This window comes from Protopterus annectens, chromosome 6.part0, assembly GCF_019279795.1.
Source record: "Protopterus annectens isolate FY-2018-M chromosome 6.part0, PAN1.0, whole genome shotgun sequence".
Lineage (NCBI taxonomy): Eukaryota > Metazoa > Chordata > Ceratodontiformes > Protopteridae > Protopterus > Protopterus annectens.
The window spans coordinates 305765421-305783071 of NC_056737.1; the positions used below are offsets into that span (position 1 = coordinate 305765421).

At 40.4% G+C, this 17651-nt stretch overlaps 1 protein-coding gene across 2 annotated transcripts in view; it reads left to right on the forward strand.

The window, feature by feature from the left end:
* The window catches only part of PAPLN (papilin, proteoglycan like sulfated glycoprotein), a 1077292-nt gene that overhangs the window by 920551 nt on the left and 139090 nt on the right, over positions 1 to 17651 (forward strand). For both annotated transcript variants that reach the window (XM_044074058.1, XM_044074059.1), the window contains one exon: positions 2354 to 3209. In XM_044074058.1, the coding sequence (XP_043929993.1) occupies positions 2354 to 3209 (856 nt within the window). The remainder of the gene's footprint in view (positions 1 to 2353; positions 3210 to 17651) is intronic.

Below are 17651 nucleotides of genomic sequence, written 5' to 3' on the forward strand. Positions count from 1 at the left end.
TGAAGTTCACAGATGACTGCAAACTAGGAGCCATAGATGAGTCCCCAAATGATGTGGACATCCTACAGAAGGGCTTCACTGAGACAGATGCCTGGTGTCAGAGGCATGGCCTCAAGCTCAATGCCAAAAAGTACACTGTCATCCCCTTTGGTAAAAACTCTGTACCCATGAACTACCACATAGGCAGCAGTCTACTTAACACCAAATGTGTGATAACAGACCTGGGGACCCAGGTGGATAGTAGTCTCTCCTTTGATAATCACATCGCCACAGTAGTCAGGAAATCCTTCTACATGGCACACCTCATCACAAAACGGTTCTCATCTAGGAAAAAAGAGGTCATTGTTCCCCTCTACTCAACACTCATTAGACCCATTATAGAGTACAATGACCCTTTTGGAATGTACCTCACAAGACATCTGCAGCAGCTGGAAAGGCCACAGAAGTACCTCACAAAGAGGATTGCTGGCCTCAAACAGATGCCCTACACTGACCGTCTCAAAAAAACTCCAGCTTTACTCCATTGTGTATCGCCTACTCCAAGGTGATCGCTGCCTAACATATGAAGCTATGTCAGTCCCAGAGCTGTTGGACATGCTACACCTAAAGAAATCCCAATCCCTCCGAGCTACATGCTCTAAGGACCTAAACCTTGTCACCACAATAAATAGGACATGCTGGAGGGATAGATTCCTGTCCCAGAGACTTCCCATACTCTGGAACAAGTTACCCATCTATGTCAAGCAAAGTTCCTCATTAGCACTCTTCAAGAAAAATCTTGATAAGTGGATAGGAAATAGGAAATACACCCCGGGGATCACTTCTGTGGCTCTGCTCGACAGGGCACAGAAAAATAACTTTCTTGGGTGGCATAATCCAGGGAACCTTGTTGGCTAGGCTTACTTAGGCCCTTGGGCTGATATCCTTGTACCTACCCTATGAACCTACCTATGAACCTATGAACCTGAAGGAACAAACAAATAACTCAATAATGTGTTTTGGAACTTCACACACTGTTTCCTATTACTTAGTTATTCCATTACCTATTTTAATATTTAATGTTTTTAAACTGTTGTAAATTACTGAAAATGCTAGGCAGTCAAAGACCTTGGCTAAGTTCAAGTAAATAACACCAAAAATAAGACTACGGTCCAGTGCAACTGTAATTTGGTCGTAAAAGCTAATCAGGTTGCTTACAGTAGAGCTTCCTTAACATATCCATGCTGTTCAATATTAATAAGTGAACCATTAATATTAGTTTTGTTTATTAACTCCAATATGCATCTTTTATTAAAGTATTTGTCAGCAACAGATGTCACACTATAGACCTATAATTTTAATCTCATCTTTGATCCCATTTTTGCAAATTGTACACATTTTAAAAAGTTTCCAGATTATAGGCACAATCCCATCAACTGGAAGTATATTAAAGATATACAAAACCAGTGCAATAGTCTTTATAATCTTATTCAACACATTAGTTATCATATTAATAGTAATTAGAGGACAAGAACATTCTACAGGTGTAGGAAAAAGCAGAAACATCAACTTGATTATTACAACTGTCAATAAAGTGTTTATTAAACACATTTGCAATAACAGATGGATCCGATATTGTTATTCCATCAACTTTAATATATGGAGTTATATTATCTTTATTAAATGAATTAAGATATTTATAAACTTTTTACATGGTGATTGTTTTAACAACTGTAATTCAAAATTTCCTTTAGCCTCTTTGACTAGAAGTTTGAAGTGTCTCCACACTTCATTAAAAACTGAATACTTCCTATGCAAATTATATTCCGTTTTTCTTTTTTAAAGTGTTGTAGTTAATTCTTCTTTAAATGTGTTTTCCCCGATATCAGACTTAAAAAATGGTTCCAAGGTTATACCACATAACAAAGAAGAATTAGGTGAAAAAAATCAGATGTCTGACCATCAACAGAATATGTTGCCATATGTATTTTAAACAGACAGCAATAATAACAGCAATTATACCTTTCAGAAATCTGTAATATTCTAGGCAGAGTCTTGGAAAATGGTTAAGGTGTTTACTTCTCAGAAATAAGGTACATGATTTGATTCTCACCTTTGGGAAATTGGCTAGGCATAAAATGGCCAAGAAGAGCAGCGAGCTTAGTAACTACCTATGAACCTAATGTCTTTTTATTAAAAAGCTCTACCTTCTCTTTTTATGTCATTGCGAAGAATTGTGCTTCTTATTTTTTCATTTCTGCAGTAAGAAAAATGTCTATATGTACAGTTTATTTTGTTCTCTGGACTAGGTTCAACCATTATCTATTTAACTTACTAATGGAGCTTTAATTGTTTTTCTTTCTTTTGCTTCTAGCCTATCCAGACATGTGCTTGTTGCCAGATGCAAATGGTCCCTGCTCAGACTGGATCATACGTTGGTATTTTGTTCCTTCTGCTAGCCTCTGTAATCGTTTTTGGTATGGAAGTTGCCATGGTAACAAGAATAATTTTCAAACAGAGGAAGAGTGCATGAAGGAGTGTAAGACAGCTCATCATCAAGGTATAAGCAGCAGTGTTGGAAATGGTGAGGAACGCAGAGTTGCTGTTCATACTGAGTTTGTGCGGCAGGAAGGGGCTATAGGCAGACACCAGCAGTCACACGACAGAAGCAGTGACCATACATCTGCGTGGGAAGGAAATCTAGAACGTGTGCCTCAGTCTGAACACATGCAGATTACAGGATCTTCCCACTGGGCAACAAGCAATGGGTTTGAAAAGCTATTTTCAAGAGAAAACTGGAGACATGCACACCATACAGAGAGAACAGAAACAGGAAGCTCACCATCACATGTATCTGACTCCACAAAAACATCTGTGGACCGAAAACAAGCAGCAGTGCAGGCAGAATGGAACCATTCAAAGATCCCCCTGACACAAACAGAGTCAGAGATCTACTTTAGAGACCACAAGAGGCAGCCACTATCAACTCAGTCACGAACACATGCTGCTACAAGCGGACAAGCTGTTCTTCATGAGGGTAATTCAAAGCATGTTTTCCAAAGTAGTGCCAAGTTATCCCACACAGTGGCACCAGACAACAGGTATATTGACAGAAATGAACATAAGCAGACCTCTGAAATCACTGCAGGAGGTAGCGTGAACACCCACAGACAAAGTCATGTAATACCTGCCTTGCATGACTCTGAATACAACAAGCAGCTTATCACAAGGTAAAATCTCTGCATTTGTTTGAACTTCAGCAAACAATGCATATGTGCAAGCAAACAGAGAAAGTGTGTGTGTGTGTGTGTGTGTGTGTGTGTGTGTGTGTGTGTGTGTGTGTGTGTGTGTGTGTGTGTGCGCATGCATGTGGCTATAAATGATGCGCATAATGTACAACTTTCTGTTTCTATTGAAACGATAATTTATTTTAACTGAATTAGTAAGCTATTACAGGACTAGATGAATATGTAATTGATTTCTCTGCCTTTGTTGGCTATGCAGAAATGTGACTTCCCATGCCTATGGCTACCCTAATTTTCTAGAAATAAGTAATGAAATTAAAGATCATGGAAATTACCTTAATAAAAATGTAGGGTTAAATATCAAACTAAATACCTTCTTGCTAGGGGACTTCATTTACCCATGCATTGACTGCCACACTTACACTTCTAAAAATGGATACATTCAGCATTGCATAGACCTTGTTAAGACCAATACACTGGGGTAAATTGTAAAACTACCCAACAGAGGCCCTAATATCCTTGGTCTGTTCTTTACCTATATAGCTCCTCCTTATACCACATCATGCAATGTTTAATTCTAAATACAAATCACTCATGAGTGATCCACATGTGCATGTAAATCATGAGCAGTGCAGCTCTGTATACACAATGACTGATGTACTTGTATGCACACTATGAGTGGTGCACCTGTGTTTACACCATGAGCAGTGCAGCATTGTATATATAATGAGAAGTGGAGTTGAATGAACATAATGAGTGGTGTACCTGTGTATATGCCGTGAGCAATGCACCTTAGTATACACAGTAAGTGGTGGAATTTAACATACACCATGCATGGTGCACTTGTGTGCACACCATGAGCAGTGCACTAGTATATACACTGTGAGTGATGCTTCTGCATACAAACTACAAGTGATGTGGTTGTGTATACATAAGTGTTTCACCTTTGTTTGCACAATAAGTGGAGTGGTTGTGCATACACTGTAATTAGTGCAGCTGTGCACAAAACATGAACAGTTCAAATATGTGCATACTGCAAGTGGTATAGATGTGTGTTCACCATGAATAATGCTGCTGTGCATACATTGCAAGTGCTACAGCTGTGTATACATTGCAAGTGGTACACCTGAATATACATTGAGTGCTATAGCTGTGAGTACACAGTGTATGGTACAGCTCTGTATACACAGTGAGTGATGCCACTGTGTGCACACCATGAGTGGTATAGTTCTGTACATACAGGGAGTGCTGCAGATGTATTTATACCACAAGTGAAACAAATGCATGTGCACTATGAGTGGTGTAGCTCTGTATATAACATTAATAGTGAAGCTGTATATATATTGTGAATTGTGTAGCTGTATAAACATGGAAAGTCATACACCTGTGTGTACATCAGGAATGATGCAACTCTGTATACATTGTGAAAGGTTCATCTATACATACACAGTGCATTGTCCAGCTTTGTATACACAATGAGCAATGCCACACTATGTGCACCATGATTACTGCAGCTAGTTACATGTGGTGAGTGATACAGCTGTGCATACATCACAAAATGTGTAGTTGTATATACACTACAAGTGATGCAGCTGTTTGTATACCCTGAATAGTGTGGTTCTGTAGTTACTATTACTGGTGAGACTATGTATAGACAATAACTGTAGAAATGTGTGTGCATTGAAAATCAAACACCTGTGTGTACACCATGAGTGTAAAGCTGTGCACATGCAGAGGGTATACAGATTTATATACATCATGAGTTGTACACCATTGTGCCCACATGGATTGGTGCAGTTGTGCATATACAGCAAAAGTTGCTGACCTTGAGGAAAACTCTTACACAGACAAACATATCCCTTCTACCCCCACAATCATTTCATAGCTCTAAACATACAGCTGCTGCTGCTACCTTAAATAACTCCACCATTGCTTAGTTCTCAGATTCCTTGTATGGCTGTTGTAATAATATATAGCAGAAGTGCAAGCTTATTCCTGGGCAATAGGGTCTTCTTTCCTTCAGGGCCAGACATACTTGTTGACCTAATACATCATTTGTACTAATCTATCCTGTTAATTTATAAAATCCATTACCAACCTTATGCTTGAGGTTCTTTGTGTGTTTCACTGTTGCAGTCATAATGTATGGAGAAGTCTGATGCTGAACAAATCCATCATCTAGTCCAGCTCTCAGAGCTGAGCATATTTTCCCTGATGCAGGGTGGATGCTGTTTTCCATCAAATGCTGGTATATAGGTATCTGTCTGCACCATATTCAGTTCTTACTTGTTTTGAGTATAAGTGCATGCTGTACATGAAGAGGATTCATCAGTATGGCATCAGCATAGGCCTTAAAGTCAGACAAAGGAAATTTTTTTCTCTACTTTGTATCATTGCCAAACAGACCTCACAAAACAAATGATACAAATAGATATTTGGCCTCCCCTGTTGTATGCCATGTCTACAGAAGTTAAATGGGTACACGTGTATTTAAAGGCAGATTCTACACAGGGACTTCCATGCCAATATTTGTACTGTTTATGTCCAGATTGCAGCATCCCTAATCATCATGTTGTTAGGGCTACAGCCATAAGACTATATAACTATTCAGAAAAAAATGAATTAGCCCCCAATTGTGTTTGCTGAATCACAGCTTCAGGGTAGCACAGATATCCCATCTAAAATATTGAAGCTCTTAGAGAGAGAAGTGAGCCAAAAAAGCAAGGTAGATGAAACTCCAGAGCAGGCAAGCTCCTCGTGTTTCCCTAGGTCCAAGGGCAACACATACATGGAGGTGCTCCTGGCCTCAATGTCTACTAGTATTGGGGTTGCTAGAATTGTGGCTTAGGAGGCCTCCACACCCTCAGACAAGTAAGTATTCTCTTAGATGAAAGTCATATTAACATCATCCAAAATGGGTGCTGATCCCCAGGTGTATAGTTTGCAATGTACTCTAGTAACCATGGAAGTGGAGGGCAGTATCCCTACTATGATAAATAGGATATCTACATCCATAAATCAGAGCTTAGGGGTGTCACCTAAAGGTTCAGCCATTGACCCTAAAAGAACCAGTCATATAAGCCAAGGATGTTTGCTATATCACAAGAGCTACCATCTGGCAGGTGTATCCTACTCTTTCAATTCAGCCTCCTTCTGTATTAGATGTCCTTTCCTTAAAGACAAAAGAGAACTTTTTCAATGGGGGGAGTCTGACTCTTCAAATTCTGAAGAAGAGGAGGAACTGGAGTGTAAATTGCAGCCTTCCTCCTCCCTTAGTTATGAAAAAGATGATGGAGACAATTACTTCTGGGTATCACTTAGAGGGCATATCATATGAGGATACTCTGTCTATGATGAAGCAGCAATTCAAAAGGCAGTCATTGGAGGCTACCCTGCCCATAAGAGGTACATGGATCTCATGAGGCTTGAGCCTCCTAAGCCCATGATTATTCCTCCAATCTAAGAAGCTCTGCTTGATGATTTTGGAGCAGTATAATCACAGCCAGTCCTCAAAATGACTGCTCCAAAGAGGCCTGACCATTTTTTTATAATTTAAAGGGCCATTAAGAGACCAGATAGATGTCCAAATACAGTCTTCCTGGAAGCAACCAGAAGTTAAGCTGACCCCAGGGCATGATACTCTTCTCAATGACCTTAAAACAAACTACTGAACCAGTTTGTCAGCAACATTTACACAGCAGAACCATGGTCTTCAGAGCCGTGAACTCTCAGATCTACATGCATTTGTCATTGGTTAAATTGTTTCTTTAGTGATACTTAAATACACAGTGAATTTCTGGGCCTTGTATTTTACTGAAAAGATTTCAAGGCTGCATAAACTAATGCACTGCTGCTAATTCCCTGCTGGGTGAGGAAAGTAAACTTATATATTTTTTGTCTGTGTGTTATAGAGCTGCTTTCTGTTTTGCCTGCTCCACTTTGTTTTCTGATTTAAGAAATCTTCTTAGCCTGGAGTTTTTTGTTCTATGTGTGAGACAGACACTTCTAAGCTGCACATTTCACATGTTTTTTTCATTGGTTAAATTGCTTCTTGAGTGATACTTAAATGCACTGTGAATTTCTGGGCCTTTGTCTTTTTCTGAAAAGATTTCAAGCCTGCATAATCTAAAAGCACAGCTGGTTATTCCCTGCTAGTTTTCACACCTGTCCTCCCCTTCATTGATCTGCTTTTTAAGCCTGCTGATTTTAAGCTGCCCACCCCAATATAAATTGAGCTTAATAAGCTCCTCCCTTTCTACACTGGAATTACATTATTTGCCTTTCCTTGTGCTTATATTGAAAAAGTGCATTATGCCTCTCATTGTCTGTTCCACTGATTTACATGCTGTGAATTCATTATCTAGCTAGCTGTTGGGTAAGGTAGTGTATTTTTACACTCTAGCATGCACTTGTTTTTACATAAAGAGGTCAGTGGATTTTCCATCTAGTGCACTGGGAGGTAGCCTGGTCTGTTTAGGTTGGGGAAACACTTGAGATTTTTGCATGTAGTTTTATTGGCTGGAGGACTTATTAATCAGCTTATCTTGTTTTTAGTGCATTTACAAATTCTATACATCTGAGTGGCTCATGGCTCATTCATGCAAAGTGAAGTACTTTTATTGAATAGTCATACTTTTATAAGCAATTAAAAGTACACTGATGTATCCGTATCTTTAAGTTTGTTTGTGGTAGCATTTCATATCTTTTAAGTTTGCTTGTGGTAGCATTTCACTCTGGATATGCCTTTACTGTGCTTTTACATTAGGAGGACTGGGATTATTCATCTAGTGGCAGTAGATGTTTACCAGGTCCAGCTGAGCAGCGAAGCATGCAAAAGGGCTCTAAATATTTTTGCACTCCTCTTATATGCTGCGACTGTACTTTAGCAGTTTAAAAAAAACTGTACTCTCTGATGTTGCTTTAAGTAGCTAATTGCACTGTATTACATTGTATCTGTTAGTTTAAGGGTTGTTGTATGTAGATTATGTGGCCTTGTTACACTTGGGCTTCAAACCAGCTATTCTACATTAAGGTGTTTTTCTGCACCCTTGTTTCAGAAGTGTGCAGATCTAATCTGTCTGAGTTGGGGATTGCTGGTGGAGGGCTTACTGTGTGCTTTCCTGATTGGTAGTTAGCTTAAAACTTGTTTTTCTTTGCTCCTATTTAGGCATCACTTTTGTGCAATGCTGCTCTTCATGCAGCAGCAGCAGTTACCAGTACCCTGTATAGATGCAAAAGCCTAGAAGCTTAGTTTTTCCCTAAACAGATGTCAGTGAAACCCTTCCAAGCTTTTCTGCTGCTGTAAGAGCAACTCAGTTGCACACTGAGCAGCGTTGCAATATTGATCAACCTTAGCCTACACAAAGTATAGGTCCCTCTTGTAGTCTCGGTGCTACCAGCACAGTCCTATCAAATTAACCCATTCCATCCCTAATAAAACATACAGTAAGAGCCTGCTATCATGGATGGGCAAATTTCCACCATTTCTCTGGCCAGCCTGATAAACATGGACATCCTGAGGCAATGCAGCAGTTCTCTCATGTATACTGACAACCACTTACTCCTGAAACAAACAAATACTTTATGTGAGAGGTGTGGTTACACTATGACATTGGAGACAAGACTCTCACATAAGGACAAATTAAATACCAAAACAGGTTGTCAGCACACACACACTTCCCGTACTAAATAAGGACACAAAACATAAACCCACATATGCAGAGTTACTCACTAGTAAATGACCAAAAGATCAGAGGCTTCACAAACAAAAAATGCTTACACACACAACAATGCCAAAAACAGCCACAACACATAGTAACTAATCAAAAGATCAGAGGCCTTCCAATCAAAAAACACTTGCACACATAATGCCAAAAACAACCACAATACATAAAAACACACATGTGAATGTCTCAAAAAATAAGCCCATAAGTTGTAACACCGTAAAACCTAATGTACTGGTCATAGGTGATTCCATTGTGAGACACACAGATGTTCCCCTCACCGTGCTGGAAAAAGAGTGTGTTATGATTAGCTGCCTGTCAGGTGCCAGGTTCCATCAAGTCACTCAAGCACTCAAGTCACTCAACCACAAGTATTGGTATGACTCTGTCATAGTCCGTGTAGATGTGAATGAATTAAGACTTACTACACTGAACTATATGAAAGGAGACATGACTGAGCTCTTAGATTATGTGTCACAGGCAGGTATAAGCCTAGCCTTAACAGCATTCTACCTTCTCCAAAATGATACCATAATACAAGCAAAAAATGATTGACTTTAACAGTTGGCTTAACTTCTGGTGTCAGTCCAAGGGGATCCAATATCTGTCAGCCTGGGAAGACAGGTTAATAGGCCACCCTACTTTGTCTGAGATGGTCTGCATCTGTCTCTTCTAGCCTTTCAGATACTGACAAAGGCATTAGCCACCCTTATTGTGCATTTTTTAGGCAGTGTCAAATTAACCAACCTCCCAACATAACAAACTCTTCTCTAGATAAACTCCAGATACTGCTGCTTAATGCTAGGAGTCTAAACAAGAAACTGCACTCCCTGGAAGCACTCCTCACTTTGGAAGATGCTAACGTCTACGCAGTCACTGAGACATGGTTCAAAGACATGGAAAGCTCACCAGCTGTGCAGGGCTACAATGGCCTCCATACATTCAGACCACAAACTGAGTGTGAAAGAACCAAAGGAGGAGGTGTACTCATCTTCATTAAGGATAACTACAGTTTGAGATGGGTCAAACAGTTTGACTGTTGAGCTACTTCATGTCAAATTAACTATAGGCAAAGCCCCCACCACATCATAGCTCATTCCGGGTCTCCCATCATGAAATAGGAAAAGCATACCGTATACCTGGACTTACTGAAGTCACTTGCCATACGGCCCAACACCTTATTCATGGGTGATTTTAAGTATACTACCATCAACTGGGAAACATACACAACCACAAATATGCTGGCTCAGTGTTCTTAGACTATGTCAGTGCAAATGCTCTATAACAGCTAATCAGCACACCCAAAAGAGGCTTATATGTCCTGGACATAATACTTACTAACATGGGAGAGCATTGCACCCCCATCTGTGCAATAAACTGGTTGTGAATGGCACCACCCATACTCAACTGGAGTTAACAGCCAACCTGCTAGCTGACATATTTGGAGGAAACATCACACCACTCCCCTCCAGTCATCCCCCAAAGTACACCTGCCACCATTCGTCAGTCTATTATCTCAAGAGAGCAGGTCATCTTGGTGCTCTCCAAGGCCAAAAACATGGCATCAATGGGACCAGACAACATCCCAGATTGCCTTTTAAACAACTTACAACATGGGCTAGCAGACCCACTTGGATACATGTTTAACCACAGCCTGCGAACTGGCTATGTTTCTGAAGAATAGAGGACAACAACAGTAATCCCTCTGCTCAAACGAGGACCATCAACTGAGCCTGGGATTATAGGCCCATAAGCTTGACTAGCCTCATCTGCAAGACCATGGAAAGAATCACTATGGACCTTATTAACAAGGACATAGGTAATCTCCAAACTCTGAACCCAACCCAGTTCGTATTTGTTAAAGGTAGATCATGCCTGTCATACATGGTTGATTTCTTCAAGAAAGTCACCAACCCCCTGGATGAGGGTAAGACAGTGCATACCACTTATCTTGACCTTGCCAAGGCATTTGACATAATCCCTCACTCAAGAATTATAGAGAAACTCTCTCAATTGGGAATTAACCCCTCCATTATCATATGGGTGGCCAACTGGCTCACCGACAGGACACACACTGTCAAAGTGGGTGACTTCACCTCTAGAAAAAGACCAGTCACCAGTGGCAAACTACAGGGTTCTGCGCTGTTTGGAATTTATTTCTCAGAAGTCCAGGCAAACTTGGACAGCCTATGGTGACCAAGTTCACTGACAATTGCACATTGGGAGCAATCATTAAGTCTTCCAGTGATGTTAAATCACTGCAGACAGGGTTAACACAGGCAACTGATTGGTGCCAAAGCCACAGATTAAAGCTAAATGCAAAAAAAATGCATTACTATTCCCTATGGAAAAGATGTCATCCCTGCTAATTACATTATCGACAGAAGCCCCCCTAAGTGTAGACCCAGTGGTACATAAGTTGGATACTCAGGTTGACAGCAGTCTGAACTTTGACCACCACATATCCACAGCAGTAAGGAAATCCTTCTGTACTGCACATTCTATAAGTAAAGGCATTGCATCTAGATCTAAGGATGTTATAATTCCATTATACTCAGCCCTCATCAGACCAGTAATTGAGTACAATGCTCCCTTTTGCATGCACCTCACCAGACACCTGTAACAGTTGGAGAAACCACAGAGATTTATTACCAGGAAATTACAGGGTACACAAAACAAGTCTTACACATAAAGATTGAAAGCCCTATCACTGCATTCTGTCTCCTACAGGTTGCTAAGGAGTGACCTGTGCCTGGCTTACAGGGCAGTCTCTGACCCCGCCCTGATAGAAATGCTACACATTCATAAATCAAACTGCACAAGGGTTCCTCACTCCAGTATATATATATATATATATATATATATATATATATATATATCTCCCACAGACGGTCACTTCTCTGGAACAAGATTCCAGTTCAAGTGAAACAGAGCCTCTTCCTAACCCTCTTCAAATGCAACCTAGATCATGGATGGGTGACTGCAAATTCACTCCTGGGGTGGTGCCCATGTCCCCCCTGGACAGTGACAGTCATTAAATACCATAGATCCTTACCTCTGCAAATTTCACTCACCTAAACACCAACAATTGGGGCAACCCGGGATAAATATGGCTGGGCTTGTAAGGGCTCTAGGGTCATTAGCCTAATAAACTTCTTGAACCTATGAGGTTTCAGATTGATATTAACAACTAATGGAATATTGTAGTGCAGTTAAAGATGACATCCTGAAGGCTACATTCTTTGGTCAGACCTAAATTGCTTTGCAGATGGGTAGCCATGCCATAAAATATGGGTGTGGCGCAGTGGCTGCAGCATCACTAGCTGCTGCTACAGCGGTTATTACGAGGAGGCATTACTTGGCTGAGCTCTTAGTCAACGATGGTGGCTATCAAGGCACAGTTCCTTGATGCCCCACTTAACAAGGGTCATTTCTTTGAGTCCTCAACATTAGTTGTGTTTAAGAAACTGAAGAAGAAGGGGAAAGCCAGGAAGTCAGTGAAGCACATTTCACTGCACAGTCTCCAAGTATATCTGAAATTATCCTACTAACAAAAGGGCCTATTACCAAGGCAAGGCAAAGAGAACTCACTTAAAGAAAAAAAGAAGAAGAAAAGATGTCAGTAAGAAGAAAAATGGAAGCCTGGAGAATCCACAGATCTCAACCCCACCCCCACCCTCCAGAACAGCTGTGCTTACATCTAGTTTCCTTTTGGCTCTATTATTTTTTATTTATTGATTGATTGATTGATTGATTTACTTTTTTTTCACTGAGGAAGTCCAACTGGGTAATAAATACCCATTTTCAGCAGAGACCCAGGGAAAGGAGCTCCAGAGAGTTAAATACCATCAAATAAAACAGTAGTATAGAAGTAATTAAAAGCATGTATATATACAATTTGACAGTGGGAGACATATGATACGATAAAGCATGAAAAGACACCAGTGGTGTAATAATAAAATAAAAAAAATACAATTAAATAAGAATCAGTATATACAACAGTAGTAAAAGCATAATCTACCATGCTAGGTAAAATAAAAAAAGATGACGCAGGTCCCCTCCCAAGAAAGGGGAGAGGTGTTGAAAAGATATAGACAGATATTAAGAAGAAAGGTTAGTAAAAATGTAAAGTATTTCTTAATGTAGATCATACTGGAAAAGTGCATGGGCATAGCCATGAGTTAGTGAGAAATTCTTTGAGAAAGAACTTTAATACATGGAGGCTTGATATAGTTCTGGTTGAGTTTGGGATAGAGTTCCATAGTGTGACTATGCAGTATGAGTATAGACAGAGGGAAAGATAGAGGGGGGTATATAGCATTGTATAGGTTAGAATAAGTTACATATGGCCTAGATGATGTGGACATTCTAACCAGTTGTTCACAAGTAATACAAAGCAGTGGTGAGCTCTTTGTGGCAGGTTAGCTGCAGATCTAGCTATCTTATTATAACATTGCTCCAGATGTGATTTAAGGGAGATCTGGATGTTAGTCAAAACAGGTGAGCCATAGGGAATATAGAAGAGAGGGTAAAGATAAAAGTTAGCTAGGGTGATTCTGCTACAAGGAGTAGCGATTTTTGTTTGTTCTGTATAGCAAACAAAAAAAAAACGGGGACAGAACAATGGAAAAATGAGTTTTGAAAACTGTGTTAAAAGGCGGCAAAATTAAGTTTTAGTCCCAGCCAAAATGCAAAACATGCCTTCTGATCCAAATGGCCAAGAACGTTTGATTGAACCCCACAATCTTGAAATTTTGGTCCAGAGGGCTAAATAAGTGTTCATAGGGACCAAAGAACCAGGTTAAAGACCAGTCCTGGTTTCAAGCAAGTGAGCACCCAAGATCCATTTTGGACTTGTCATTATTAAGCAGATTCCTTTGATTCCCAAAGTTCAAGATATTGATCTTGCAAGACCTCTTGCCCCTTTTAGTCCCCCCAAGGCCTGGATGGAGTCATGTTGATTCAATGAAGAAAATTTCAGTGAGTGACAATACTGCAAACCTGAATCACTAAAGACTACTTTCACTGAACCTCAAAAGTATATTTTTGTAGGAGACAACCCTCCCACACCAGACATATAAGGAGAAACCTGTCACATACAAACACAAACAAAACATATATGTATAGCAAGTACACGGTTGCACTACCATAGGGAAAAAATACAAATTTTCCACTATTACTAGAAGTGATTTTCATTGAAATTACTTCTCAGTATTTGCACTTGCAGAAAGTGCTTTCATACACCTGTATAGCAGCCACCTGGATAGTAAGCCTGGATCTCAGTGACCCATACCTTCATGTTCCCTTCAAAAAGAATCACCATTGCCATCTAAGGTTTGTTTGTATCAGAGGTCAACACTACCAGTTTACCTTCTTGAAATTTTATTTGGCTACTACACATGTGATCTTTACAAAATGCAGGGTTCCAGTAATTTCTCATTGCAGAATCAAGGGCATTCACATTTATACACATCTGGAAGACTGAATCATCCAAAATATGCCACAAAAGGAGGTACAGAGGTCCCTGATCTTAACCTTAGATTGCCTCTACAAACGGAGACACTCCAAACATTTCCAAATCAAAATTTGACCCAGTACAGATCAGATGTTTTTGTAGGGACCCATCTGGGTACAACAGTATTCAGGGTATTTCTGCCCTAGAAGAAGGTGAAGTTCCTCACTACCTTCTTCTAGGAAATGGCCCTAAGGACAAAGCTGACTGCCTGGGAATTCATAAGGATTCTGGGGTTTATGGTCTCCACCATCCAAATGGTGCCACTTGCACAATTCCATATACAGAATTTTCAATGGCTCCTGTGAAACACTTGAGAGCAGCACACCCATGTGCTGGAATGTCTCATCCCTATCATGCCTTGTATCAAAAAGAGGTAGAATGGTAGATACAACAAGTAAGCAAGAATGAGTGGATGCCTTCCAGACATCCTGCTGCAAATCAGACCCTAAACTTAGATGTCTCAGGCACAACTTGGGAGGTACATACACAGTATCTAGGAGTGCAGTGCTCCTGGACCCCCCTCCCCCCCGACAAGAAAAGAAACATAAACATAAAGAAAATGGTTCCTATCATTCTGGCACTCAGGGTCTTTAAGACTTTATGGAAGCTAGAGGTCCTCAGTGTGTCCAGAGATAGCAGTACAGTACAGTTATGTGGTACACAAACAAACAGGTGGAAACACACTTCTACTGGCTCTGAAGTTTGTCTATGCAGGCATGGGAGTAGAGGATATTCCTGAGAGCAACCTACACCCATACCCAGTAGAACAGGTTGGCAGGGAGGCAAGAAGAACATCAGCAGATCACCTTAAGGAGATATTGCACAAGGATGCTTTCCTGGATTTAATGGTCAGGTGAGGGATACCAGAAATGCACCTTCTGTTTCTCCAGAGAAAAGACAACTACAGGTGTTCTGCTTTACAGCTCCATATAGACAGTCTTGGGTAGCAGACACTTCCTCCCTGAACTGGGCAGGTCTATTTATTTGTACTTCCTATCACGAGCTCTGTTCCCCAAGGTAGTGCAAAATATAAGGGAAGAGCAACCATAAATTTTACCTTTTACCCCTTTCTTGAAAAAAAAACACTGGTTCTGTCTACTCCTAGAGATGGCAAGAGTGGTGCAACGGTAGTGAGGTGCAGTGGTAGCATTGTCGCCTCACAGCAAGAGGTTCTCTGGTTCAATTCTCGGCTGGTGTTCCTTCTGTGTGGAGTCTGCATGTCCTCCCTGTGTTTGTGTGGGTTTCCTCCAGGTGCTCCGGTTTCTTCCCACGTTACAAAGACATGCATCTGGAGCGTTTCTCCCTAGGCCTCCACTGAAAATTGGCTTCATTCCAAGTCAGACTTTCCCAATTAACAAATGTTAAATAAAATAAATAAATAAAAAATAATGATGTTGGTGCAACAGGTAGGCCTCCTGATGCAGTTCATGGGGTCCTTAATACACCCAAATGTGACCACACTCAATCAACAGCATGAAAGATTTGACTTTGCTACCCTTTCAGCAACTTCACTCTAAGGGTATGCTTAAAATCATGATATAATCTAAAAGTCTTAATACTAGGAAGTCTTACTTAACCAAGTGGAAAAGATTTCACCCCTGGAGTAAAAGGAGGAACCAGGATCAAACACTCTCGGATGTGCCCTTGGTTTTGCAGTATCTGTCTGAGCCCTAGTTTTGCAGTATCTGTCTAAGGTACATTCTTCCACTCAGGCATACAGTTTTTTTTTCAAAATCCACTTGCTAGCCTTTTCGGACTGCCTGTGGCCTCAAAAAAAAAAGTCATGCCATCATTCCAGCTTGGGACTAAAAATGTTTTCCTAGAGAAGGTCACTTTGCCACCCCTTCAGCCTAAAGCTACTATTCATTTGAAATTTCTGACTTGGAAGATGGTCCCTGTTAGCAGCCATTACATCAGCCAGAAGAATCTCAGAACTCCAAACAGTTATGTGTAACAAACTGCTTTTACAGTTTTACAAGAATAGAGTAACCTTACAAACCAATCACTCATTCATACCAAAGATATTGATAGATGTTTCATTGTACCAGGCCAATCGGCTACTTGTCATTTCTTCTAGATTCTCAAAACTGGGCAGAAATAGTTTCATATTCTTTGACTGTACACAGGCAACCTAGATTTTACTAAAACCAAGGAGGTTAGGAAAACTGGCAAGCTGTTCCTCTCCTCTGCTGCAGGGTTGTAATGGTTGCCTGACTCTAAACAACTATTTCAAAGTAGTTGGTTCATTATATTGATTTCTGCCACAATTACCCTGGCAAGATTTTGTCTGATCTGATCAGAGCATGTTGTATGTGTGGGATAGCCATTACTGTAGCCTTCAGGTGGGGGGGGGGGTCTTTTAGCTAGTCCTTTAAATGTAGGAGGATGTTACTTCCTCTCATTCTCAACTGAAACTCCCAGATCCTTTGGTAAAAACTTACAGTGCCAAAAATTTCACAGTACATGACTTATTCCGCCAGGCTTAGTATATAGTTTACTAATTAGTAGAGGAAAAACTCCAAAAGGAATCTTATGTAAAACAATAGTGGGGACTGTTCTGGGAGGGTTGGGAGTGTGGCTTAATGGCTAAGGTGTTTGCCTTACAAACACAAAATGCAGGGGTTGAGTCTCACAACGGATAATTGGCTAGGCTTAAAATGGCACGCAAGGGCAGTTAGCTTAGTACTAAACTATGAACTATGAACTATGAACTATGAAACTGCTCCTAGTCTTTGAGACATCAGTATCCAGGGATTTGAGTTAGTAGTACAGCCTGTGGTTAAGTTCCCATAATTCCAGACTACTTTTAATGGTCCAGCTGATGTTGAGCCCAGGTTTGTTCCATGCATTCGAGTGAATTTGCCACTCAGGCACTCAACTGTTTGCTACTAGAACTGGTGTAATATAGGTCACAGAGACAGAAACTTATCAGAGTTTACAATAAAACTGTATAATACAACACAAACTGCTCCCCAAAATGTAAAGACTGTGAACTACTATGAATACCTAACATCAGGTCATTGGAGCGTGATAAGATTCCTTAGCTTTAGATTGGAGATAAAGGTTTACTATCAACATACCAAAGGCCCATCCCCGACTGTTCACATCGCTGAACCAAAACAATGGAACCATCAAGCCGACTGCTCAGAATGTCTATAGTTACTGGACCGCTCATCATCCGGAAAATAC